The sequence below is a fragment of the Pipistrellus hanaki genome (assembly GCF_964339955.1).
Source record: "Pipistrellus hanaki genome assembly, chromosome: 3".
In the NCBI taxonomy this organism is placed as follows: domain Eukaryota; kingdom Metazoa; phylum Chordata; class Mammalia; order Chiroptera; family Vespertilionidae; genus Pipistrellus; species Pipistrellus hanaki.
The window spans coordinates 170,967,092-170,993,833 of record NC_140505.1 but is presented as its reverse complement, the minus strand read 5'-3'; the positions used below and the strand labels follow the sequence as shown (position 1 = coordinate 170,993,833).

At 51.0% G+C, this 26,742-nt stretch overlaps 1 protein-coding gene across 1 annotated transcript in view; it reads left to right on the top strand.

Annotated features, from left to right (window-relative positions):
• The first annotated feature begins 2,463 nt into the window (after positions 1-2,463).
• Positions 2,464-26,742, top strand: part of CD9 (CD9 molecule) — a 34,208-nt gene continuing 9,929 nt past the window's right edge. Inside the window, exons 1-2 of the mRNA XM_084878467.1 lie at positions 2,464-2,693; positions 24,133-24,235. Of these exons, the coding sequence (XP_084734593.1) occupies positions 2,628-2,693; positions 24,133-24,235 (169 nt within the window). The 5' untranslated portion in view covers positions 2,464-2,627. The remainder of the gene's footprint in view (positions 2,694-24,132; positions 24,236-26,742) is intronic.

Here is a 26,742-nt window from a genome sequence, read left to right as displayed (position 1 = left end):
ATATTTCTGTGTCCCAACCATTCTCATGAACACTGGCTTGGGTAAAACATTACCACAATTCCTCTGCTTCACTGCTCTTGGCATTGGGCAACCCCATTTTCTCTGCTCCCTCCTCCTCCTCCTCCTTTGTTTCCAGGCTCACCCACTACTTGTAGTTTCCGGGCACAACCAGTGGCCTGTGATTTCGTGCTCTGAGCCTTTACAAAAATTCCCTCTGCCTTGAATTCCCTTCTGGATTTGCTCTCCAGAGTCAGTTGCTGCATGTCCCCTGCACTGGGAAGCGTCTCTCCAGATTCAGGCAGAGCTGGGGACACAACCTGTGCCCCTACCTGTACCTGGGCAACATCACCTGGACCAAAGACTTCATGGGCTACACATGCGGGTTGGAGGTCGTTTCATCTCTGCATACTGTACAGTAAATGAAACATAGTATGTGCTCAAGAAACGTTAGAGGAAGCAAAAATGAGCAAATCTGCTTTCTGCTGCTCCAGCTGCGATATCTCTTGTCCCCTCTCTGGTTTTGTTGCATTCTCTCTGGCCTCACCCCATTGCCCCACTTTAGCTCATTTCTCTATGTTTCTCAACATTCAGTTGCCTCCTAACTGATCTCTACACAGTCCTCAGCTCCCCTGTCATCTCCTGCTGCTTCTCTCTCATCACCAGGTTGTCAGTCCCCAAGTGCCACACCTCAACTTTCAGTCTAAGTCACCAAAGCTCTGAGCCAAGTCCTGAAAATACAAACAATGGTAATTACCCTCAATGGGACAACCGCCTGCCCCTCCTGCCCTCCTCCACCCACTACCTAAGGTACAGGTAAGGATGGAACTAAATCACACAGCCCCTTAAACCCTTTAGTGGCTCCTCGCCTCAAAATGCAAAGCCCAGAACCAGGAGGCTCCTGTGCATCCTACTCATTGCTAGGTCCCCACCTTTACCTCCCCATACACCTTCCCACGCGGTGAGCTCCAGCCCCAGGCTTTACCCAAGATTCTGAAACAACTTTCCCTCTGTTGCTTTCAAGTATGGGCGAGAGGCCCATCCTTTTAACATCCCCACCCCCACCATATCTCTCTCTCTCTCTCTCTCTCTCTCTCTCTCTCTCTCTCTCTCACACACACACACACACACACATGCACGCACACATGCACACATGTGCGCACACTCAGCACTTTGATCCCCTTGTCAGGCTGCCTGAATCCCTTCCCAAGTGGACTCAGAGCTCCTGGAGGGGGAAAACAGGACCAGCTCTTTCCTGTTCCTAATAATAGGCCCCTCATAAGTAGATATGAAAAGTGTTTTGAATGAATAAGTAAGACTAATTTGCAGTGAAAATAAACAACTAAATAAGAGCTACGAAATGCTAACCTTGTCTTTTTCTGGTGGGTGAATTGTTTGCTTGTTGATATTGTCTGATGTTTCTGTAATGAGTGGGTCTTGCTTTTGTAATAATAATAATAATAATAATAATAATAAAGAACACTAAAGGGAACTTCATTTTGAAAAAAAATAACAAGGGGTTTGAGGTCTTCAAAAGAAGGAGGTATTCCTCTTTTGGGTGAGAAACTAAAAAGTTTGAAATGAGAAGCCACAGAATTTCTGCAAGTGAAGAGGGGCACTCGCAAGCTGGGTGCAGGTGTGGGGTGCCAGGTGGAGCAGAATATTCCTTTAACAGATGCAAGGTAAGAAATTTCAACTCTGATCACTGACTGTAGGGAGGCAGAGAGCTTCTGAGCAGAGGACAAACATGCTCCGAACTCCGCATCTGAAGCGTTGAAGAGGTAGAACTAGGCAAAGTCCTAGGGGCAAGGGCGAGGGTGCTGTGGAGAACAGGCCAGAGCTGAAGCCCGGCTACAACTCTCTTCCCCTCTTGGGGGACCAAACCGCAAGTCCAGGAAGCGCCCTCCAGACTGCCCGATCCTCTGCCTCATTACTCTTCGGTGCCGGGGGCATTGGAGAATTACTTCCATAAGCCGCCGACCTCTCTTCCCACGCGGCCCGCAGCCCCTCTAACCCCTCCTGCTCCACAGGTGGTGCCAAACACGAGCACGCTCATCGAGGTGAGGTTTCCCAGGAGAGGCCCCTGGAGCAATAAAGCCGGGCTGCTTCCCTTCCAATCGAGGCCGAAATTAGAGGTGCGGAAAGCCGGCCTCGGGGGGACGGGACTGTACCCCGACGACCTGCCTGGGGGAAGGTCTCCCAAAGTGGGGGCTCCCGCGGGAAGGCCAGTCTCTACAAGGCGAGGTGAGGCTCCCCTATAACTCAGGTGGAAGCAGCAGGGGCTGGGCATCCAGAGATTTGCGGGGCGGAGGGGTGGGGAACGGGCTGAGCCGGAGACCCTGCGGGGAAAGAGGGCAGGGCGGGTCCAGGGACTGTTGGAGCCCGAATCCCGGGAACCTGGGCGGGGCGGGGCGGGGCCGGGCGGGGGCGGGGCAGGTGGGGCTGGCGGGGGCGAGGCCCGCCGCACATGCGCACGGGGCCGGGCGAACAGTAAGGAGTGGTACTTTTTAAAAGTGCAGCCCAGAGGCCAGCCGCCGCCACCAGTTCCTTGCTCCCGACCCGGTCCTGCCCACTCCGGCCGCGCGCCCCCGTCCCAGTGCAGTGCAGCCCAGGCCCGTGCAGCCCTCGCCATGCCGGTCAAAGGAGGCACCAAGTGCATCAAGTACCTGCTCTTCGGCTTCAACTTCGTCTTCTGGGTGAGTGAGCGGGGCCGCCGCGCGCTCCTCTCGGGGGCACCTGCCTGCCGCCCCCGCGGACCCTCCCCGTTGTCCGGGGTGTCGGTAACTGGCACGGCCCGTCGGGTCGGCTCGGGGCGGAGGAGAAAGGGCTCGCGGCTACCAGCTGGCTGCTCCGCGGGGTCCGGAGGCGCCCGGGGCGAGCACGTTTGTTGGGGGGCTCTCCGAAGCCGGGCAGGCGAGGGGGCGCGGAGGGGGGGACCCCCGGTGAGCTGGGGCGTGGGGTCCAGCCCCCGGCTGCCCCTCCGGGTGCAGAGGGTGGGAGGAAACGGAGCTCCCCTCTCCTGGGAACTCAAGACCGGGGCCAAAGAGGACCTTGGTGGGCAGCGCAGGCGGCGCCCGGGGTGGGGTCGCAGAGCCGCGAGGGGGGCGGACGCGGGCACTGGGCACCTCAAGGGGTCTCGGGTGGCACAGGAACGCCCCGCCGCGGGCCGTGGGCACCTTCACACGGGGGAGGAGAGGAAGGACGCGGGGCTGTCGGTGGCGGGAACCCCGTTCTAAAGTTGGGAGTCCGGACACCCCACCCCACCCTCCACCCTCCAAGAGGAACCTTCGGCCGCCCCACCACTACCCCACAACCATTCTCCAACTTTTCGGTTCTGAGCCGCCGTGAGAAAGGCCAGGCTCCCTTGAAACTACCTGAAAGACTAGCTTGTCTTGATTTTTTTTTCCCCCTCCCCCAAGGGTGATAAGTATCTGACTGGGGAGAATTCTGGGAGAGGTGGGGAGAGGAGGGGCAGAAGCCCTCGGGCGCTTTTAGTGGGACGAGCCTCCTGTGGAGTCTTGAGTTTCTCCATTTCCGGGAGAGATCAGGTGCGGGCCCAAGGTCTCCGCCTTCTCTCCCCACCCCTCATCCCCACCCTGCTTTCCCACTTCCCAGGCCCCTGGGCGGCCAGGTGGGGCCTCCCGGAGCGCACGCGGGCTGGGCCAGCCGCTCCCTGACTCCGCGCCGGCTGCCCTCGGGGAAGCCCGAGGGAGGCAACGGAAAAAGGGAGTGTCCCCTCCACACCTTCCCTTGGGGGATTAAGGGGCCACCCAGAGACCCAAACTGGAAGAGGGGGGAAATAGGTTCTGAGGGCCGCATCCCCTGCACACAGATGCACAGTATTGGCTCCTCTGCAGCCAGGAGTTTGAGAGGCAGCCCCTGTGCCACTCTCCAGAGAGATCCTGTGAATACAGGGGCGCGCCTCTGGAGGCTTAAACAAAACAAAATGTACTTATTCCCCCTGGAAACTGCTCACGGGGGTTCCCATGAACCGGGGACAAATCCCCCGAGGTTTAATTCTCTCTCCGGAGCTGACTTGGTAAGAGTGAACTGTCCTTGCAAGAGCCGCCACATCCGCCCAACCTTTGAACCAGGAGGTCACAGTTGGATTCCCAGTAGGGGGCATCAGTGATTCTCTCTCATCGTTGTTTCTGTCTCTCTCTCCTCCCTTCCTCTCTGAAATCTATAGAAATATATTTCCAAGTCACCACATCCAACACATGCGCTAGTGTGGATGGCACATAGGTATGCCCCTGCCCAACCCTTGGCCATTAAGGAGACCCTCCTGCAGTGGGCACCTCCCCTTCTTGGCGTTCCCAGCAGCCAGCCAGCCAGCTAGCTGCCAGGCTTGGCTCCCTCCTCCCACCAACTCCTGGCACAAAAAAAGAATGTCAGGAGGCAGGCCGGCCCTGCCCCACCCTTGTCCTCTAGGGAGTTTTCCTCTCTGCTGCCTAGCACAGTCTCTCCCCTCCCAGTCTGCTGGTTAGTCCTTAGCCACTGGCCTAGGCTGCATCAGGGTTTGGGGCTGGGGGGACCACTGACTACATGTTCCTCCGCACCCCCTCTGCACCCCCAAGAGCCTAATTTGGGGGGGGGGGGGCGCCTCCTAGGGCCACTCGTATCTGCTCAGCCTCTTCCTGTCTCCAGCCTGCCACCCCACCCATATTCAGAGCTGTCCCCGCCTGGGCCTCTATGTCTTCTGAAACAGAAATGACTCTCTCCGGTGATGTTTGGGTTTAGAGCTAGGAATGACTTTAGAGATTATCCAGCCCAGCCCTCTTATCCACAGGGAGAAAGCAGAGAACCCAAGAGGGGGTGATTTGCCCAGGACCACAGAGGCAACCAGTCCTACAACCCCTGGGTCCCTTCCTCCAGCCCCGCTTCCGTCTCCATCACAAAACCAGCGAGGGGGACCTGGTCATAGGCTGGTGCAGAGGGAGGGGGCGGGGTTCAGGATAAGCTTATGTTTTTCTGAATTTACTGTTTGGTAGTATCAAGGTCCCCGTAGAGATGAAGTCCTCATCCCCTAGGAGATGATGGAGTAAAGGGACACTGCGATTCACTTGTGAAGCACTTTATAGTCTGCAAGTTCAAGCCACAAGTTCAAGCTGTCTTATAGTTCAAGCCAGAGCAGGAAGCATTATCCCCATTTTACTGATGGGCAGATGGGCAGGAAACTAGTTCCCAGAGAGGTGAAGTGACGTATCCAGGGTCATGTGGCAGGACAGCGCCAGAACACAGTTTGAAAGCAGATCCGGTTGGCTTCAGGTCCAGTGCACTCTCCATCCCAACCTAGTGGGAGTGGAAGAAGGGTGGCAACAAGCTCTTAGACATCTTTTAAGGGAACCTGTGGTGGAAGGGAACGGCTTGGATTGTTATGATGTCAGCACTTTCCTTTCTCTCTTGAGAGAAGGAATTTATAAACTTGGAATTGGAAACCTGGTGTGGGCCTTGGAAAGCAGGAGTTTTGAGGCCAGAGTGCCAACCAGCACCTACTGAACAGAGGCTGCTGAGGAAGGTGGTGTAGCAGGGGTCCAGAGAGAAGAAGCCCTCAGTGTCAGTGGGATGATTGGGATGGGGTAGGCATGGGGGGGTGCCTCTTCCCTGGCCCCCACTTTCATCCCTGTGGGACCCTCAGTGGCTGCCTGTGCTACCAGCCCTCCCCCAAGCAGGCCCTCTGATGCCCACAGCCCAAGCAGCAATCAGTCTGTTCTTCCAGTGCCCCCGGAACCCTAACCTCCCAGCTCTATTTCATTTGTTTCTCCGCTTCCTTCAGACTTCCCTATCTACCCATCCCCCAAAAAAGGTTGCAAAGGAAAACGTGTTACTGTGAGAGTGGTGAACTCTCAAGCTATAAGGGGGGAACCAAGGCTAGGGTCAGGTTAGAAACCTGTCTTCCTGGTCTATTCCTATCCCCCTCCCTCCAAATCCTAAGCCTGCATTGAGAAGGCTCAGTTCCTATCTCACACCTCCCTCTGCCCCTTAGTTCACTGCCTTGCACTTCTTACCCATCCTCATTGGTGGGACTAGCTGGGGACTTCTCTCCCAAGAAATGGTGCTGGTTTGGACCTAACGGAGGCTTCTGAGAAGCATGAGCAGAGACCGGATGGAAATTCAGAGACTGGTGTTAGTCCAGCTGCGTCCCTCACATACTTTGAAGTCTTGGGCAGGTCATTTCTGTGCCCCAGGCCTCCGTTCCCTCATCTGTAAAACCAATGGGTTGGAGCAAATGGTCTCAAGCTCAGTCTGTGAAACTAACCCCTTCCCCACTGCCTAAAGCAAGAGGACTTTCCCACACAACCCCACGTAGAGTCAGGCAGTGGGATGTACTATGAGTATTATTTCTTTTCCTCAGAGCCGGGGGGACCTTTACCTCTGGGGCCTGATTCTTTTTTTTTTTTTTTTTTTTTTTTTTTTTAAATATATTTTATTGATTTTGTACAGAGAGGAAGGGAGAGAGATAGAGAGTTAGAAACATCGATGAGAGAGAGTCATCGATTAGCTGCCTCTTGCACACCCCCTACTGGGGATATGCCCACAACCAAGATACATGCCCTTGACCGGAATCGAACCCGGGACCTTTCAGTCCCCAAGCCGACGCTCTATCCATTAAGCCAAACCGGTTTCGGCTGGGGCCTGATTCTTACGTCTCTTTCCTGTTAACTTCACAGTTCCCTCTGCTCCCCCCAGTGGGATCTCTCTCTGTGTGGGGTTCTCTGTTTCCGCAGCCCTCAGCCATGGTGGTAGTACAGGCTAGCCGTTGGAGCACCAGCTCTGGATTGGATTTACCCATCACCAGATGGAGCTGGTGCCTGCCCCTTGGGGGAGGGGTGAAATAAGAGAATGCGTGTGATGCTCTTAGCACTGGAGGCAGAGCAAACTTCTGTGGCTATTGTTGCTCACAGTGGAAAGTAGATCGAGGCGATTGGGAAGGTGGGAGCAATTTCCTAAAAAAAAAAAAAAAAAAAAAGTGTGGAAGAGCAGACCACAGTTTAGCCCGGAGCAGGCTCTCAATCCAATCCACACGCACTCTGCCCGCTCTGGGTTGGGCGCTGACTCCATTTCATATGTGTTTGGGGAGAGGCGGGAACGTGGGGGTGTGGGGAGGGTGGTGTCCCACTTCTGAAAATAAAACTGGAGGCAGAGACTCTGAGTCTGGGCAGGGTGTGGACTAGTGGGCTTGGGGGTGGCAAAGCCCCTCCCAACCAACCTGCCGCTTTTCCCAGAGACTGTGGCCTCCGTTGTTGGGCTGAACCAGCAGCCGGGGCGGCGAAGTGAAATGGCTTCCTGAGTTTGGCACCGGGACAGGACAGCCGAGCTCTGGAAGGCCGGCTGTGTTTGTACTGAGGCTGGCAGCTTTGGGGAGAGGTGAGGTGAGGCCAGGTGCCCGCATCTGCGGAGGAAAATGAGACTTCTCCCCAGCCCAGGATCTCGACGGCTCCCCCCGCTTTGTCACAACAAAGAATCCGACTCCTGAGTTTTAGGGGTTTGGTGGGGGGAGGATTCCTCTACACAGGCACACCCTTTCTTTTCCGAGTGGCCCGTGGGCACCGTTCAAGACCTTACTCTTTTGTACTCAAAGGAAGCGGCTGCTGTTTTAAGACCCGAATTGGGAGCTGCTTCGATAGCAGCCCTTTGAGGGCCGCCCTGGCCAGAGCACCTCCTCTGAAGCGGACTCCTCTTCAGCCACGGACCACAGACCAGCCTTCTCACGTCCTCCCCGTCGTGGAATGGGAGTCTTCCCTCTTACACAGAGCCCTGCGTCCGGGTTTAATTTGTCTCTTTGTTTTCCCCATCCCGTTTCACAAGGAGGCGTGGCTTTTGGAATGGGTCGCACAGTCTGGAACTTAATCATACCTTAGACTTACAAAAGCACCTTTTTTTTTTTTTTTTTTTTTCTCTAAAGAACACAACCCTTGATGGCCTTTCTCAGTGTGTCAGCTGGTAAGGGACCTTGGGATCAGGGTCCCTTTCTCAGTGTGTCGGCTGGTAAGGGACCTGGGATCAGAGTTCCCATGGCTTCTGCAGTCCCGTTGCCTGCGTGGTGGCTGCGTGTTCTAGATCTGCTTGCATTGACTTGGGGAGCAGAGCAGTTTCAGGAAGGTACATACAGAGTGTCTCCCCACCCCACACCCCATACACACTCCAACAGCTGATAGCTCAAATTTGAAAATGAACCCGTATTTTAATGAACACTGCCTTTATAATTATTCGAAGTGTGTGTATACATTTTTGGGGGGAACACCCTATATTTATGTTCTGTGTTCCTCCTTCCCCCTCCCCAGGTTGGGGTCAATGGGGGTTTATGCGGACCCGCCACAGGTCTTTTCAACCAAAGTCCTGCAGAAACCGTCTTTCCCTCTCACAGAAGAGCAATGGCTGTTGTTCTGGGGTTTGGGAATCTGGGTAAGAGCCTATTGGGCCCATGTTCTCAACTTCCCAGAGCTGTCCTTTGCACCCGAGGGAACCCAGAAGACCAAAAGGGCTGATCTCAAGACATATTTTAAGTTGATGGTTTTGAAGTCTGAGTGCAGATCACTTGCCTGTTTCATTCTGTGGAAAAAGTAATGCCGGTCCAGGGACATTTTCATTTTCCACCAAGTGATGGCATGCATCTGTGGAAAGCAGCATCCTGTCTCACAGATGAGGTAATTTTATAATAATTACATCCATCCGGTAATTCCTCTCCTCGCTCCCAAAATTACTTTGTTCTGGATAGTTGCTAAGTACTCTATGTCGTCATCTACACTGGTGGATCTTAACCTTTTTTAGGGAGTTCCATGCAATCACTGGGGCCTGCCTCCAGAAACATGTTATGTCCATTTTTTATTTTATTTTACTTTATTTTATTTGCTTTTTTTCTCTGGAGGCTCATTCACCTCAGATTATGGACCCCCTGTGTTGGTTTTGCTCCCTTGGTTTCCAGACAACCCCAGCTCTGTCTTGAATCCCATTTCTGCCATGAGAAGCGGGTTGCCTCACTGCTTCCTGGGGATTGCATGGGGGCATCATGGGAGGGCTCTGAGAGAGGCATTAAGAGTCCTTAGTGCCCCTGGCAATCCAGGCCTCCCTGCCCATCCTTGCTCTGACTCTCAGCTTAATCATTGCCCAACGAGTGGCTTTGACTCTTGATTAATTTAACGAGTGTTTTGCATTTCTAGTCCACAAGAAGAATCCGTCTTTATGAGCTTCCAACGAAGTCTTGCATCTTGGGTTAGGGTTTCCCATAGCGTGGGTGATTTGTTTGGTTCGGGAGGAGTGGAGCTCTCTTTCCCTCCTCCACCTTCCCACCAAATAGAGACCAGAAGTCTTCCCTGGCCTTGCCCCTGAGGACTTTGGGAAGGAAGAAGTGTCTCCAGGGACTGCTTTGGGGACTTGGACTCTGGAGGAGATGACAGGGGCCAGATTTATTTGGTTCCAGAGAGGTTGGAGGACTGTTGCCTTTGAGAAAAATCCAAAATCTGGGTTTTTAGGGCCCTTCTTGTTCAATCTTCTTGAGCAGCGTTGTGCAAGGGAGCAGAAACAGTGTCTCTTGCTGGCTCTGTTAGGAAAGTGACCCTACAAAACTTACCCAGTGTACATCACGGTTCCAGTGAACCCCTCAGGCCCAGGTCAATGGCCTGTGACTTCTACCAAGCCCCTGCCTCCAAACTGCTCAGGAGGCAGCCCCTTGCTTGTCCTCCAGTCTCAGCTGCACGGCAGTGTCCAGGTGCAGAAACACAACACGTAGACCACAGCAGAAGGTCCTTAATGGCGGGTTCAAAGTATGATAAAATAAATCAGACCGTTACCTTGAATTCTCAAAACACGTTTCTATCGCATTTTAGTGTTAATTCATCTTTAAGCCTATGTTGATTGAATCAGTAGCGTGAAAAGTGATGAGATTGATTTATTAACACTTTAAATGAAAAGATCAGCAAAATCATACTTAGTTGTGAACTCACAGCTTTTCGATATAAGTTTGATGTTTTTAAAAGATAGTTTTCTATAAACTCAATGTATATCCTCCAAATGCATGTTAAATGCTACAGCCCAGTGCGATGGTATTTGGAAGTGGGGTCTTGGAGAGGTGATTGGGCCTTGAGGATGGAAGCCTCATGAATAGGATAGGCACTTAAAAGAAGAGGCCCCAAAGAGCTCCCCCTTTCCTTCCGCCATGTGTGATCATAGCAAGAAGACAGCCTTCTATGAGCCAGGAAGCAGTTCCTTCCCAGACACCAAACCTGCTAGCACCTTGATCTTGGACGTCCCAGCCTCCAGAACTATGGAAAGTAAATTATTGTTTATAAGCCACACAGTGTATGGTCTTTGTTATAGCAGCCCTAATGGACCAACACAGTTATCTACCGGTTTAAATCAAAATCACATCTTCCCTTCTAGGTGGGTATTCACAATGTGCCAGTTTTCATAGGCACCCCACATCAATGCCCCCCTCACCCCCAGCAGCCCTGCTCCTGAAAAGTGCTGACCTCCTAGAGAAGAATGTGTACTCCACAGACAGGAAACCCTTCCCACTGAGTGTCTTCCTCCTGCTCACCCCAATGGAAACGATTTCCTCGTGACTCGGGGCTGTGGATTCCAACGTTCCACTCAAACCTCTTAAACCTCTTTTCTACAAGCTGGGGTCATCCACTCGGTCCTCTACCTTCCCCCTCTAATCAGACTGTGGCCCTGACTCTAGACCAGGGAACCTCTGGTCTCCCACAGACCAGAAAACTCCTTTCAAATAGAAATTAAATTATCTCTACTGTTTTGGAGATAAATTATTAGAGGTGATTTGGGGAGGGACCCTGAGTATTATAGGAAGCTGGCATTGTCCTTGTGTTGTCGGTGCCTGCAGAGACACCGGGCACTGACCTTTGTCAGCAAGATGGTGCTGTGTGGAAAGGCAGAGGCTCTGGGTCCCACTTTGGGGGTCACTCCTAAAGGGGATACCAGGCAGTGGCCACTTGATGGACCACAGCCTCATCTGTGAACGTGTTGGCCAGTGGGCACTGCAACAGCGTCTGCACTTGCCAGGCCTGCAGTGGTAGTGAAGCAAGAATAAGAAGAAAATGTACCAAGTTACTCCAGAGAAGCTGTTGCCCAGACCAGTGCTTGTGTCCACGCTGACATTCTGGCCAGCACAGCAAGGGTGTGGCGAAGCTCTTGGGCCAGAGGCGAGCAACAGAAAGTGCAGGCTCATTCTCTAGATCAGGGGTCCTCAAACTTTTTAAAGTGGGGGCCAGATCACAGTCCCTCAGAGAGCTGGAGGGCCGGACTATATGAACTACTAATTCCTACTGTAACACCTCGGCTGCGCTCACTGCCCAAAAAACCTGGCGGGCCGGATCAGACTCCTCTGCGGGCCGCATGTGGCCCGCGGGCCGTAGTTTGAAGACCCCTGCCTAGATTCTGTCCACCTGTGGATCTCCACCCCTCACCCCCACCCTACCCCCGGCTCAGATGGTACCTGCAGGCCACGTGGTCTTTGCAGGTGCCTTCCTGTCCGTGAGAAAGTAGAGCTCTCTGCTCATGTAGGTGGGCTGTCTTGGGGCCTTCAAGGATAGAAGATGGCACTTTTGATATAAGATCAGATGTGGCTGTGAGGGAGAAAGGATGGCTAAGAGGGAGAAAGGACAAAAGTGGAAAAGTCTGGCTCTGAAAATTCACCAAATGGTTCAAAAGACAAACAGTCAGGGGGGAAGTGAAAGATACCTGTAATACCATCAACAATAAAAAAATATATTTTAAAAAAGAAAAAAATTTTACCAAAATGATTGGAAATTTGGGCTTTGCATTCAGACTATTTGGGGTTCAAGTTCTAATTCAGCTATTTATTTGCCATGTGATCTGAGACAAGCTTCTTAACTTAGGTGTTCGCGCTTTCTCATTTAAAAAGTTGAAGTTAATAGTACCTACCTGGTGGGTCTGTTGTGGAAATTACATAATATAAGAAGTGATTTGAGCGGCATATGAGACATAGCAAATATTGGGGTGCTTGCTATCTAATAATTAAGAGACCTAAAATGAAGGCAGGGATTGTGGCAGAGGAATAGGGCAGGTAATAGATTAGACACAGCAGTTTGGGAACCTTGACTCTTGCCCCCTTGCTGGCTTGCTACTCAGAGTGGCCTATGATGGGGAAGGAGGGCCATTTGCCAACACTGCTGATCCATGCATCATATGGCATTGCTTGGAGTGCGTAAAAGAAGGGGCATCTTCCACTGCTCAGGGCCATGCACACAGCATAACCGGTTCCAGGGATTGAACGAGACCTGGCTGGTTCATATGGCTAAAGTGTGTGTGTGTGTGTGTGTGTGTGTGTGTGTGTGTGTGTGAGAGAGAGAGAGAGAGAGAGAGAGATTGCCAGACATCTTAGTAAAGCGAATGCAATGGAGAACAAATGAGTGGTGTTCTGGAATTTAAAGCAAAACTTGCCAAACAGTCCCCCACATCAGGTAATTTTGGTTAAGATCAGAATGCCTGCTTTCAGCAGAAAATGGATTTATGGGCTATCTAGTATATACTAATCTCCTGGCAAGCAGGCAGTGGAAACTTGAATTGAGATTTCTTGTTTAGAAAGAAGTTACCTTGGGCACAGGCCCTCCCTCCCAGTTCCTCAGCCCCAAGCTACTTAACACCAGCACATCATATTAGGTGAAGTTTTCCTCCTCTCTCAGGCAGAATAGGAGCTTTGGTTTGTAACTGAGGCTCACTTTGTTCTTGGAATGGAGGGTTTCTCAACACTTGAACTTACTCAGACCAGGTCGCTCCCTAATTTCTATAAAGTGTTCTGAGAAAAAGTTTGCAAGGCCCTTCATCCTCTGCCACACCCCGGAGGAGACCAAGCTACCTCCCTTTCACCAGGGATGAGATTCATGCGTGACAGAAGGAGAGCACTGACGGCTTAAGTCGCCCCAGACCTGCTCTGTGTCCCTGGGCAAGTTCCTTCACCTCTCCGAGCCCATTTTCCTCATCTCACACTGGGATGATCAGAACTGCCTTGAAGGGTATCGGGCTGTCCCATCAGCACTCTTAGGTTCCAAAGGGGTTTTCACAGCCTTACAGCAGAACTCATCTTCCAATATTCCTCTTCTCCTTGGGAAATCTCTCACTTGCTCCTACAGGGAATGTGCCCATTATCCCTGTACTAGCCTGGGCCCAGGCTTAAACATTCAAACACAATTGCCCAAAAGAGCAAGGCATAGCGAGAGGATGGCACCCACAGTATAGCTATTGAGCCACCATCACCCCTCCTCCACAAGGAGCCCCTGAGTGCACCAGAATCCCCAGAAATGGAGGTTGCAGGGCCAGGGACAGGCTGAGTATGTGCTTAGGATGCCAGCAATGCAGGCAGGCAAGCCCAAGGAATTGTGGGGCATGTAAGCACTTTTTTTGAACTTGTATATACTAATTTTATAGATTTTTTTTTTTTTTAATGTTGAGTTATGTAGGTGGTAGGGTAGGTGCCATAATCTTCTCATAGTCCAGGGCATTAATCTGGCCACAAAAAGCTGAAGTTGGCTTCCCCAAGGGACCTGGTTTTTGGCTTCTTGTGGATAGTTGGATTTATTTATTTTTTTATTGTTGTCAACTTCCCAGCCTGCCATGGTGTGTACAAGAGCAACATGTAGTACCACAGACACACACACACACACACACACACACACACACACACACACACAAATACATACATTGTTGGGGAGGGGGAAGTTGACTTGTTAGAAATGATGATTCCTGACTCTTTGAGCCTCACTTTCATGATTGTACAATGAAAATAATAATAAAACCAAAGTCTTAGGACCATCAAGAGGAATAATGGGGTATTTAATGCAGAAGCCAACATATAAACAAGAGCCCATATGTCGGCTTCTGCAGCTGTTGTGGAGTTACTATTATAATACCTCTCACATTTGTTCAGAGATTAAGGTTGTCCTATACCCGTGGTTGGCAAACTGCAGCTCAAGAGCCACATGCGGCTCTTTGGCCCCTTGAGTGTGGCTCTTCCACAAAATACCACAGCATGGACAAGTCTATTTTGAAGAAGTAGCGTTAGAAGTTGAAGTTGTGTTAGAAGTTTAAGCTTAAAAATTTTGGCTCTCAAAAGAAATTCAATCGTTGTACTGTTGATATTTAGCTCTGTTGACTAATGAGTTTGCCCACCACTGTCCTAAACAATCACTCTCATCCATAGCTTATTGCTTCAGTTCTGAAAGGCTGCATTGCACAGGATTGCTGAAACTTCACAGCTAGGCTTTATCCCTTTCTGAAGATGAATTAGAGCCCCAGCTGGTATTCTCAATGGTTAGAGCATTGAGCCACACACCAAAGGGTCACTGGTCCAATTCCTGATGAAGAGTTTATACCTGGGTTGACAGTTCAATCCCCCACCCCCTTATCAGGGCATGTGCAGGAGGCAACCAATCCATGTGTCTCTCTCATAATGTATTTATCTCTTTCCCCCCACCCCCATCCCTCTCTTCCACTCTCTCTAAAATAAATCAATGGAAAAATATCCTCTTATGAGAATTACAAACAAAAAGAAGAACTAGAAGACTTGTCTTTCTGACTGTCTACAAAATGCCCATTTCAGAGATTACCCCAGTCTGGAAACAATGGGTGAGGAGAGGTATTAAGTTTGCACTTTGCTGGAAAAGTCCCCATAAGACTGCCCCGTAGGTAGAGACTCCCCTTTGGAATTGAATAACAGGAGTCAAAAGAAGAAATCTGCTTTCAAACCAAGAAGAGTGGTCTCGGCACCTTTCCTTCCATTCACTTCTCTGGAACTTTCTTGACAACCTGAAGCAGGTCCTAGATGGGGGACAGAGCCAGTCACCATGGGAAGAAAAGAGAGGAAGGGAGAGCTGGCCCTACCAGGTGCCCAATGACTGTGGGCTTGAGGCCACCACCTCCCACTCTCAACAGCAGGAGAGAGAGAAACCCAACGGAATAGATGGTGGCTGGTGCCCTCCCTGCCTCTTGGCTTCCCCTCAGCTGGATGGACGCCCTGAACCTGAAACACCTCACTGCAGTGGCAGATTAAGGTTTAGGTCATATGCCAGATTCAACATGTCCAGACCACCCTCTTATTTCTCAAGAAAAGTTCTTAGGAATGCCCATTCTTCCCCTCACCAGGTGCACAGTGCGGGAAGGGAGGAGTGTTGTGACCTCTGCCTCCTGCTGGCTGGGTCTTCTTCAGCGGATTGTTGCTTAACCTCTCAGAGCCTGTTTCATCTAGCAAATGAGAATGATGAGAAGATTACATGAGATAATATATGTAAATCACCTCCTATTACGTGGGACACACAGATGATAATTGCTACTATTATTATGTTGTTTATTTCCCTTTCCCTAGCCTCTGGAGGGGTTGCTAATGGACAGAAAAGCTTGCCAGAAGTCCGATTAACACTAAAGCGAAATGACCTACAACGTCATTGCATTTCTTAAATTTTTCTTTTTTTTTTTTTTTTTAGAATGTTGGGAGGTTTGAGGAAGAGGCCCCTCCCATGCCTAACCTAGCCTAGGGAGAACACAGACTGCAGAAGTCAGGGCGAAGTTTCTCCCAAGGGTGTCCTGCCTCAGACACCGCAGGAGTCACCTTGGCATCTCGGGGAGGAGTGTTCACAGGACTGAACCTGTGTGCTGCATGCACTTTGGGAAGCCAAATGCAGGTCCTGACTTGAACCTTTTACTATGGCTTCCCAGGCTCAGTGGGTTCAGGGTACAGTTGTCCAGCCAGTATCTCTCTTGCTTCCTCCCTGCTTAACTGTCCTGTATCCTCCCCCTTACCTGTCACCAGGCAGCAGCTCAGGGGGTCCTTAGGTTGAGTCCCCATGGCTTTACAGTACGAGGCAGGGCCTCTGAGCCACTCTCCAGATTCCATGGTGTAACATGGAATGGTGAGATTCTGCTCCCTGCTGGGCTGAGCCTGTGAGCTCTCACTGACACCATAACCTTGAGCCCAGAGAAAGCTCATAGCCCTGCTCCAGGGCTGCCTGCCCTTCCCCCCTGGCCTCTGGGTTCAGAACCCATAGAGAGAAATTTTCCATGTCTTCCGATTGACCAGCATTTTGTATGAAGACCTGGAAGGGTGGTTGCCACACTTGAGCAAGCATCAGAATCTAAGCATCAGAATCGCCCGGGAGCACTTGTTAAAACACAAATTGCTGGGCCCCACCCCACTCAACTTTCTCACTAAGTCTGGGATGGGGACAGCAGATTTTGCATGTCTAACAAGCTCCCAGATGCTGCTGCTACTGCAGTAGGAGACCACACGTGTTGGACCATTGGTCTAAGAAAACTTTTCCCAGTGGCCTTCGAGGATCCCAGCTTCTGTAGATTTGCACACTGCTCTAAGATGAGCTCACTAGAAGTCCCAAGAGCAGAAGTTGCCTAAAGGGACAAAATGGCCCAGGAGGATCATACAGGGGGTTGGGGGGGATGTTCTCCAGAATGGTGATTTCTGGGGCTTTTCAACTCAGTAAAACTAAAGTTAGTGATGTTCAAACTTTGACATGAATTAACAGTCTACTTGGGATCTTTAATGAAAGCAAACCGAGGCAGGTTTTGCTGCTAAAGAGAGTGGAGCTTGGTTTGTGTGGGTTTTACTGTGCGGTGGGACTGGATGAGGGAGGACGTTGAGACTTCTGTTCCTGCCCCTCCAAAGACAACAGCTCCCACCTTCACGTGGAGTTGGGGGAGGAGGACTCACGAGAGGATTAGAAGAGGTGGTGGGGCTTGGGCTTAGGCACTTGTTTGTTCTTGCTGGCAGCTCCGGGCCCAGCCTCCTGACAGTGAATCATCCCATCCAGGCTTGGCATTCAGTGGTGAGCCAGGGTTGCCATGGGGATGGGTGAGGCCCGGAGCCCGCAGGTCTGGGTGGCCTGACTTGTTTTTAAAACTGTTGAAGCCTGTGTGAACATAGAGGCCCTCGTCCCCACCGCCGAGGCCTTAAAGCATGACTGGTATTCTGGGCCCAGAACGGGCTGGTAGGGGAAACTTGTTTCTTCAATATTCAGTCTCTTGCGAATTTCTGGGCACCATGGGCAACCATGCCAGCGGTCTCCTAAGCCCAGGACATTAAAAAACAAACAAACCCAGGGCTGATACCTATCTGACTGAAGGGAGGAAGTGAAGAGGTAAACTCCCTCCCTCTCTGTGATCTGCTCCTTTAATAACTCCCTGCACAGCGTTCGTTCACCCACAGGAGCAGTCTGTGATCCAAGGAAGGACAGAGGCCTCCAGTCTTAGCCAACAATCTCCCTTTAATCCTCCCTCCCCACTTTTCTTTGGCTGTTCCCATCTGATCGCAGCAGAGCTCCGGACACCGAGGACGGGTGTGAAGAAGGTAAATTTATCCCACCTCCCCACCACACCACACTCACGGGCTCTCACAGAAACCAGAAAAGAGAACCCCAGTGTCCTAATCGCCTTGCTCCCGCCCAGCCACCTCCTCAGATCACAGGAGGACACGCAACTGACGTCCGCCAAGTGCCATGAATTGCCCCACTGTCGTCTCGCGTCTTTCTCAAGGTTCTTTGTGATTGTTGTCATCATCATCCCTCCCTCTCCCCCAACCCCTCCCTCCAGAATCTGCCTGGCTACAGCACTTCACAGTTTTTAGACTTTTATATGCATTGCCTCATTTAATCCTCATCATCAGCCTAGGTCAAAGACAGGACAGGTATTATACAAATTATTATTATTTTTTTTTAAATAAATGAGGGTGCTAGGGTTCAGAGAAGCTAAGGAAAGTGTTTAGTGTCATACGGCTCCTACTGGCAGTGCCAGAATCAGACTCAAGTCCACGCCCTTTGACTCATCCGGCCCCTCTCAACAGTTGTGCAGCGAAGTCACATGAATTACCTGGGAACACAGACTCCCCTGGGATGAAGTCTGAGGCCGGTGCACGTTTAGACGGAAAGCCTATGTAAGCCACTCAGGCCCTGGGTGGACACAGGCATGCAAGTGACCAGTAACAGAGTCAAGGTCACCTGCCCCTTACGGAAAACTTTTGCAGCAACTCTTTGGCCACAGCCTCACCCAAGTCACCAGATAGTCCTGGCTGGTGCAGGAGGACAGTGGGACATAAAAAAAAAAGTGCTCCCATCTTCCCAGACCCCATCCGGTTGCCACTGCCCACCTCCAAGCCTTCCCAAAGTGGCAGCTGTGACCACACGTCTTGAGACCTGCCTCACAGAGAAACCATGTGGAGAATGAGCTGCTCTCCGTGTGCTGGCTTTTCCGAGACAGCTGGACAGAGAAAGTGTAAGGACTATTTTGTCCTTTAAAAAAAAAAACTGACCAGTTGGGTCATATTACAGAAGAAGGACTAGAGGAAAGGGCGGGATTGTCACCAAGACCACCCAGTTCATTTGTCACCAGAGGAATTTTCACTGAAGTGGGATTTGTCCCACAGGCAGATGTGTTTCTTTCCACCTGAGAGATGGGATACAGAACCACCCTCCCAAACCCCTTGTCCCATTTTGTAGACTCTCAGGCGTGGGGTCCAGAGCAGCCAGGTGCCCCTAAGTGTCATTGCCCTGATTTGTTTTTAGCCTCCTTTGTAACTGGAGCTTGTTTCAGTGTAAGATTTCTGGACCTATCCCTGTAGCGAGACTGGTGTGACTCACAGAGGCCCTGGTCTTCGTGTGGGTGTTGCAGCACAGTGTTTGCGGTGGCGGGAGAGGAGGCGAGGAAGCTGCTCCCTGCGGGCCCCGGCTTGGGGAAGTCCTGAGTTTCATGACTCCTGATGTGGCCATAAGCCCCAGAGACAGGATTACCTGTGTTGTGTGCTCGTAAAAAGTCGGAGTGTGTAACTGTACGGGGGGAGGGAGGTCACAGCAGTGCAGGAACGTTTTAAAGACTCATTTTCAAAAGACTTTATGTGGATTTGCCCCTACACCTCACAGTGACATTCACCATGTACCCTTATGGGTTTTTCTCACGATTTTCTCTGGGCAAGTAATTGTTCTTTGTTGTTCCTGACTTCTCTTGTGAGATATTCGAAGGTGAGTCTGGATGAAAACTCAGATGGGAAAGGAGGCTTGCCAAGGGGAGGAAATTCTGGTGGGTTTCAGAGATTCTCTTTCATTGAAGCAATCATTTGCGGAATAATTATTTACTAACGACTGTTTCACTGTTTTGTCTGAAGTGTGACTGGGGCAGGGGAGCCTGGGAGATGAGTAAGAAGTGGCCCTTCCCTCAAGGAGCTAAGCTCTGGATAGAGACACAGACAAGCACACTCCTGAGAAAGGAGGGTGTGAGGGTGCTACAAAGAGCCAATGTGGAGCTCAAGGGATTGAGGGCATCTTGGTGGGGGAACAGCAGGCCGAGGTGGCCAGGACCACATTCCAGGAGGAGGGACATGCAGGAGCAGAGGACAATATGAGATGTATTTGGGAAACGTTGAGTGCTCCCATGCACGACGGAGCAGGTGAGGAGGAGAGGGCAGGGATGCTGTCATACTGCTGGGAGATCAAACAATGTGAAGACGGAGCAAAAAGCCTTAAAAGTTGGCAACGACCTAAGCTGTCTGCAGCCTTTTGGTGTGAGATTGAAGGAAGAGAGGTTTTGTTTTCTGTTTGGTGTTTCAGGATAGACACACCTGCTCATGTGTGTTGGCAAAGGATGAAACAGTGGCAGAGACAGAGTGCAGAGGCAGGAAAGAGGTGGATTAATGGAGCAGGTTCTTGAAGGAGACAGGAAGCCTTGGGAGAGGCCCCACCTTCTTTATATTAGACTAGAGGCCTGGTGCACAAAATTCATGCACGGGAGTGGGGGGTGTCCCTCAGCCCAGCCTGCAACCTCTCCAATCTGGTGGATCAGGTCTAAACAGGCAGTCAGACATCCCTCTCACAATCCAGGACTGCTGGCTCCCAACTGCTTGCCTGCCTGCCTTCCTGATTGCCCCTAAACACTTCTGCCTACCAGCCTAATCACCCCCTAACCACTGCCCTGCCAGCTTGTTGATGTCTAACTGCTCCCCTGCCAGCTCATTTGCTCCCAACTTCCCTCCTTTGCAGGCCTGGTCACCCCTAACTGCCCTCCCCTGAAGGCTTGATAGCCCCCAACTGCCCTCCCTTGCAGGCCATTTTGTGGTGGCCATCTTGTGTTCACATAGGGGCAGGATCTTTGACCACATGGGGGCAGTCATCTTGTGCATTGGAGTGATGGTCAATCTGCATATTACTCTTTTATTAGATAGAATACACACACGTGTAGTTCCAGGATCCCCTCCACAGTGCACGGGGCAGTCTCCTTCATGTCCTCTAGTCTATGCCAGTTTCTGTCTTTCCTTGTTTTTTCATGACCTTGACTGTGTTGAGATGTTCTGGTCAAGTCTTTTGTAGAATGCCCTCCTTTGGGTGTGTGACTTGTTTTTCTCATGGCCCATCTTCTGGGAAGAAAAGAATTCTTTGAAGAAATGAAGACATTTCCAGTAGAACAATAGGGAGGGGAAAAAACACTAACCTTTTTCTCCCTGCACTATGCAATGTGTGAGACCCATTTCTAGCCCACAGGCAAAGGAGCTTTTCTCAGCAAAACCAGAACATCTCCCTTGGGCCGTAATTGGAAACGAGAGGTAACCAGGCAGGGCAAGGCTGGAGTAGAGGTGCTGGACTTTTTACTTCCATCCCCACTGGACCCGTTGGTGATCTTGGGCAGGTCTCTGTTCCCTTTAATGAGCTTTGTGAGCAGGTATTGTCTAACATAGCATCTGTAGCAAACCTGCTCAGCTGAGATCCTACAAGGATGGGCAAGAGTAAAGTAGCACCCTTGGCAACTATATGGCCAACATTCCTGCCATGTATCGGTTATTAACCTGGGAGGAAACAGTCAACTTCCTGGCCTCCCAGGCCCTGTTTTCTTATTTTATTGGAGTCCCTTAAACATTGACTGGGTGCTCCTTTTAAAGGTCGAAGTTCTCTTTGATTCTTGATGGTCCCTTCCCATTTGGTTTCTTCTAGTGTTCAAGTAACGGGGTTGAGAGCCAGGTTGGGGCCTGGGGAGCCCCTCTGCGCCACACCAAGAAGTGAGTTCTCCTCAGAACACTGCACCCCTTCAGTTGTGCTGCCCCCACAACCATGTAAGCCATGACTAGGGAACACCAATTACACTCACTTCATGGCCTTGTGATCCCCCCAGCCATTGTGGCCCTGCCTAATGAAACGGTCTCTCCAATACCATTACAGAAAATGGGGCCACTATTGGCTTACACAGCATCTCCTCAAGCCAATTAACTTAGTGATCTAACAACAACAAAAAATCAGCCAGGCTCATTCCTCTGGTGAACCAAGTGCTCCCAGTCCTGCCGCTGACCTCCCTTCCCCCTCTCTTATGGTGAGGCTTTAGGTATGAGACTGCCATCTATTGCCACTTCTTTCATTTCTCCAGAGCCAGCTGCTGCTTCCCCCATTCTGCAAAGTGTTCTGGATGGGGTCTAGACTTGCAGGACCCGAGTTCCTGTGTCTGGCCTTGTCTTTGACTAGGTGGAACTGGAGTCTTTCCCCTGCTGGTTTCAGTTCTCCAGAAAATATCCTTCTTGCCACCTGTGCGTGTAGACCAGAGAAATAACTAGCCTTCTACCGATTGACTCGGGATCCTTGAAATTATGAAGTGGGAGGGGCTTAACCCGTGGAGGTTTTGGCGGGAGCCCTGTCATTAGCCAAGCATGGCGTCACTCCCAAAGAGACCCAGCTCCTGCCCAGGAGAAGCTTCTGTGCACAGTGCAGCCTTCCATCACACCTTCTGTGGCTTCGTTCTCCTTTGGTTGGGATTGTTTTTATTCTTTTTATGGTGACTGACTTAAGAACTTTCCTGGCAGAAGAAGGGGTGGGGAGGTTGAGTAACTTTATCCACCAGAAGAATGAGATGATTTGAAGATAATTTTTTGATAAGCACAAGCCTAGAACAGAAAGGACAATAAAGGACACTACCTCTCGGCCACAGGGACTCCAAGATGAGGGCGAAAGGGAGGACTGTAGCTAAGTGCTAACCAAAACGTGGAACAACAGGTTGATGCTTTTGTGTCTACAAAGAAGCCAGCAGCCTGTCTCCCATTTTTCAAGGGTCTGATTGGGCCTCCACGTGTTGGGTGGGGGGGGGGGGGGGGCGGGAAAAGCATCGCCTTCTTTCTTTTTAACTCCCTGGGACCCAGGGGAGGTAGGCCAGGGAGGGCCTGCCCACCATGAAATCACGTGCGTGCTTATGCAGTACCCAGTATACGGGGATGTCCTAGCTGGGCCCCACCTAAAAGCATGTCCATGCTCTAACGGAGAGAGACTCGTGGAGCCATGTCCATTATCTTTGGCCTAAGCCAGGAGATCCTCCTCACCTGCATGTCTTGTCTTAATAAGAGGGAAGACCTGCCACATTTGCTTAAACCTAAAGCTTTCTGGTTTGCTTTAACTCTAAATGTCCTGCTCCTTCAAGTCTGGCACCCATGATTTTTCTTTTCTGTACTGCCCAACCATGGGCCATGTGGTGATGTGTCATTTTTTACTGCTGTTTGGTGTTGCCTTCCCTAAGGTGAGGACTGGGAGGTTTGGGAAGATGCTGAGTGACTGTTCAAGGGGGTAGGAGTGTAGTTGTGGTGACCTGGATGCTGAGTTGTTCTCACAGTCACTTCTAATACTGGTAGTATATAGTCTCCTTTATTTGTTAACATACTTAAAAGGCAAGAAAGGGCCACCTTCCTTGTTTACTGGTGAGAAACTGAAGAGTAGAACTCTGAGCAGGAATTCCAGCCCGTTACTAGGGAAACACACCCAGGGCAGTATACACCAGTGTAGGCAAGGCTTTCACCACTGCATGCAGAGGTCTTGGGTCAGTCTTTCCACTGTTGCTGTCTCTCCTCTTCCTCCCAACTGCCAAGTCATGGGGGAAAGGAAGGGAGCAAAAAAGGAAGGAAAGAGAGGCTAGTCCACACCACTGGGCTGTCGAGCTCTCCGGGGGCAGAGAACCAAGGTTCCTGAAGAGCAAGGCTCTGACGTAGGGCGTCTCTGTTGAGAAGGGTGGGCCAGTGAAACCTGGTGCCTGGGCGTTGGCCTGGAGCCCACCCCCTCAGGCATCCAGCTGGCCACTACACTGCAGCCTGAGTCACTTCCCAGCAAGCCCTGGTACAAGCGTGAGAGACGGAGTTCAGCCGGCCCTGAGGGTGGGGCGAGGGCTTGGCAGGAGGCCACCTCCACAGGCATCTAGTTCAACAATGCCAGGCCGGGATTTGGCACCTTAGTTTGGTTCTTTATGGGGAAAGTCCGCCCATTACAGTCCAGTATCTCAACTTGCCCACCTATGAAATGGGATTTCCATAAGATTGGAAGATTACTTGGAGGTTTCTCGTCTGATATTTGGAGGCTCCTTCGTAAGGAAGCAAGTACCTAAAACCTAGAATTGGACAAGTCAGTTTGTAAGGTTTCCCTGTGTGGAAAGGGAAAGGAGCAAATGTGGACGCCCTAGGGGGGACTCTGAGGTCTGATAGGCATCACAGCTGCCCTCGTTGGCGCATGGGTATGCCCTTTGACCAGCTTGTCTCTTGTTTTATGGTATGGTATGTACACAGAGGAGTGCATAAAACATGAATGGCTTAAAGAGTAACTATGAAGTGAATACCCATGTCACCACCACCCAAGTCAAAAGCTAGAATATTGCCAGTGCCCCAGACCCTGCCCCCAAGTGCTCTTCCCTGATGAGAACTCCTCCTTCCTACTATAGGTCACCAACACTCGACTTTATATAACAATCACTTCCCTTTTTTCCCTTGGTCATCTCTATACCCCTAAACAGAAGAATAATATTTAACTATATGGAATATATTGACTATATTCTTGGGGTTCTTCATTAGTTTAACATGGTGAGATGCACTATAGGATTGCGTATTGCTATACTTCGTTTTCGCAGCTGTATAACATTCCATTGTTCATAAAGTAACCATTTTGCTGTATTGCTAGTAGGTAATTATTTATTCCCAGCTTACTGATATTTTTAGGGGACCAAATGGATTGGTCCCCTACTCCTAATCCTACACAGGCTGCTGCTGCTACAGGTACATGGGTGAGGAGCAGAAATCAAGTGTGGTCTCACCTTCAGAACTCAGACACCATGTTCTCCCTGGCAGCCAGAATTAATGCCAACACCCTGTATTTCTTGCAGCTTGCTGGGATTGCAGTCCTTGCCATTGGACTATGGCTCCGATTCGACTCTCAGACGAAGAGCATCTTCGAGCAAGAAAATAATCAAGCCAGCTTCTACACAGGTAACCATGGGGAGATTTGGTGCTTCCTCCAGCTGCAGAGATGCCTTGTTGATCCAGGGACTTGGCCTTGGCAAAGACATTTGCTCTGGTCACATTGGTCAGTCATGTCCCTTGCAAGCCTTGCTCTGTGTAGGTATTTATGCCCATGAATTTGCATTTGACTGATGTGGTTTCTTTTTTCATGCTGACTAAGTCTGGAGTTTCGACTATTCTCTGATGTGAAGTTGGCTCCACCAAAGTTGCTGCCACTCTTGGGGATTTAAGAACCTCTGTCCTGCCCTCACTTGTTAGAACATTGACCTGAGCACTGAAGGATCGTGGTTTTGATTCCCAGTTAGGGGCACGTATCTGGCTTGCAGGTCGAGGCACAAGTGGGAGGCAACCAATCGATGTATCTCTCTCACATTGATGTTTCTCTCCCCTACCCCTTTCTTTCCTCCTCCTCTCTCTGAAAATCCATGGAAAAAATATCCTCAAGTGAGGATTAACAACAAAACAGAAAGAATATCTGTCCTGGACCCTGATCCTCTCTTCCTTTCATGTCTTCTCAGGCTTAAATCATCTCCTCAATTCAAAAAGCTTTGTCCTGGGGAATCCACAGTGCCAGGCAAAGGAGAGGTGACTCCTCCCCAGTTGTTCAGACAGGGGGGTTCTGAGACCCCAAAGACCTGCCTCCTGGATAGTAACAGTCAAAATTAGTAAGAGAGAGTAGTAGAGAGCCAGCCCTCCGGACCCCTGGTGCTGGTATAAAGGCCAAGCATTCCTACTTAAGGGAAAAGGTTTCCAATTTCAGCAAGAATTGACTTAACAGGTTTCTTCGTACCCACAGGCTCCGTGGCATTTTTTCTGGCATCGTTCTGTCACTTTTCACTGCCATATCGCCATGTAAGCGCCTCCCTAAAATGAGCGGGAGCACGGAGGGAGGCCTGCCAAACGCAATTGCCCAGTTTCTGGGACAACCCAGGTTCTGTCTGCCACTCTCCACTCTGCCCGGTTTGGGAATAGGAAACATTTCATTTGCGAGAAACAAAAGCAGCCCCCCTATTTTTAGAATGGTGGTGTCACACCATCAGGCTCAAAGTATAAGTTTGGTCACTTCCTCCCCACCCACCAAAGAAGTTATTTTTTTAAAAAAGATGAAGAAAACAGTCTGAAGAGACTTATCGCCCCGGCCTTCAGGAAGAGCGCGGTGGCTGCCAGCCTGCAGACCTCCCTCCAGCCTCCCGGAGGCCAGCTTGGGAGGCCAGCCTCGTGGTTCCAGGGCCCTGGCTCTCTGGATGATTTCCCGGCTTTTATTATTTCTTGCTGTTATTGTTAGTTGGGTTTTTTAGGGTGTGCCTCCCTACCGTGAGAAAAAAAAGGGGGGGGGGAAGAAAAGCACGTGTGCGTTTTTAAACTGCGCACAGAGTTTTGGGCAGCAGATCTCCATTGTGCCCGGACTTGTTTTAGCAACAGCTTGCTTTTTGTGAGTCTGTGGCGGCCCTGGAATGCCACCTGCGGAGCTAGAGGGGCAGGGGCGGGGTGCTGGGGAGACCAGGAGCACTCTGATTCCTGCTATGTCATGTCATGTCACACCAGGCTGCTGGGAACCCTCGGCAGCGAGAGGGGAGGGCAGACTTGCTAGAGGAGTGTGAGGCGGGGCAGCCACTCCTGGCAGGTCCTCCTGAGGAGAGCCCCCCATAGGGCACCTCCCACAGTTCCTTTGCAGGGGGCCTGGCTCCCACCCGCTCCCACTCCCCCTTCTCTGTGTGTCCTTCCCTGTCTCACGTGTGGTTATGTAATGTCATCCCGGGAGCTCTTTACTATACATGGAGTGATCCCCATTTCACTAATGAAGAAACCGAGGCCTAAGGAGTTAAGTTACCTGTCCGAGCGCCATACCCTCCAAAGGCAGGGCTGGGATTGGAACCCAGTCCTGTGAAAGTTGTTTCTTGTATTACCTGTACTGGATTGTGGGGAGGCCTCCCCTATGTAGGAATGGAAAATATCTACACTGACCCGACGTTCCCCATGGGTGGGGGCTCTTCTGGCCTTTGATTACGCCCAAGTTATAGTTGGAGGAGGGAAACCACAAGTATCGGTGGCCCCAGCCAGCAGATGACAGGTGGGAAAGTCTTGTCGAGTGTCAGGAGAGCGATGAGCACACTGTCTGGGGAGCCAGGACCTGCCTCTGGGAGCCTCACAGGTCATTGCAGGCCCTCCCCACCTCCCATCCCCCATGGCCACTGGTCCTACCTCCCGTGACCAGGATAAGGGTTGGAAGGCACAGTCTCACAGAGACACAATGCATGTGTTTTTTCGCATTAACACAGCTTTAAGCTCTAACAGAGGAAATGGACCCCTTGCCTGGGAAAGAGCTCAGCTTTGAAGACTGCGTTCAGGTCGCAGAAGCTCAGGGAGCAAAGGATGATGCAAGTGACACTAGAGCATCCGTCAGCTGGGTGGCCACTTGGGTCTAGCCTGACCCTGCCCTTCCCTGAGTGCATTCTGAAATTCAGTCATTACGG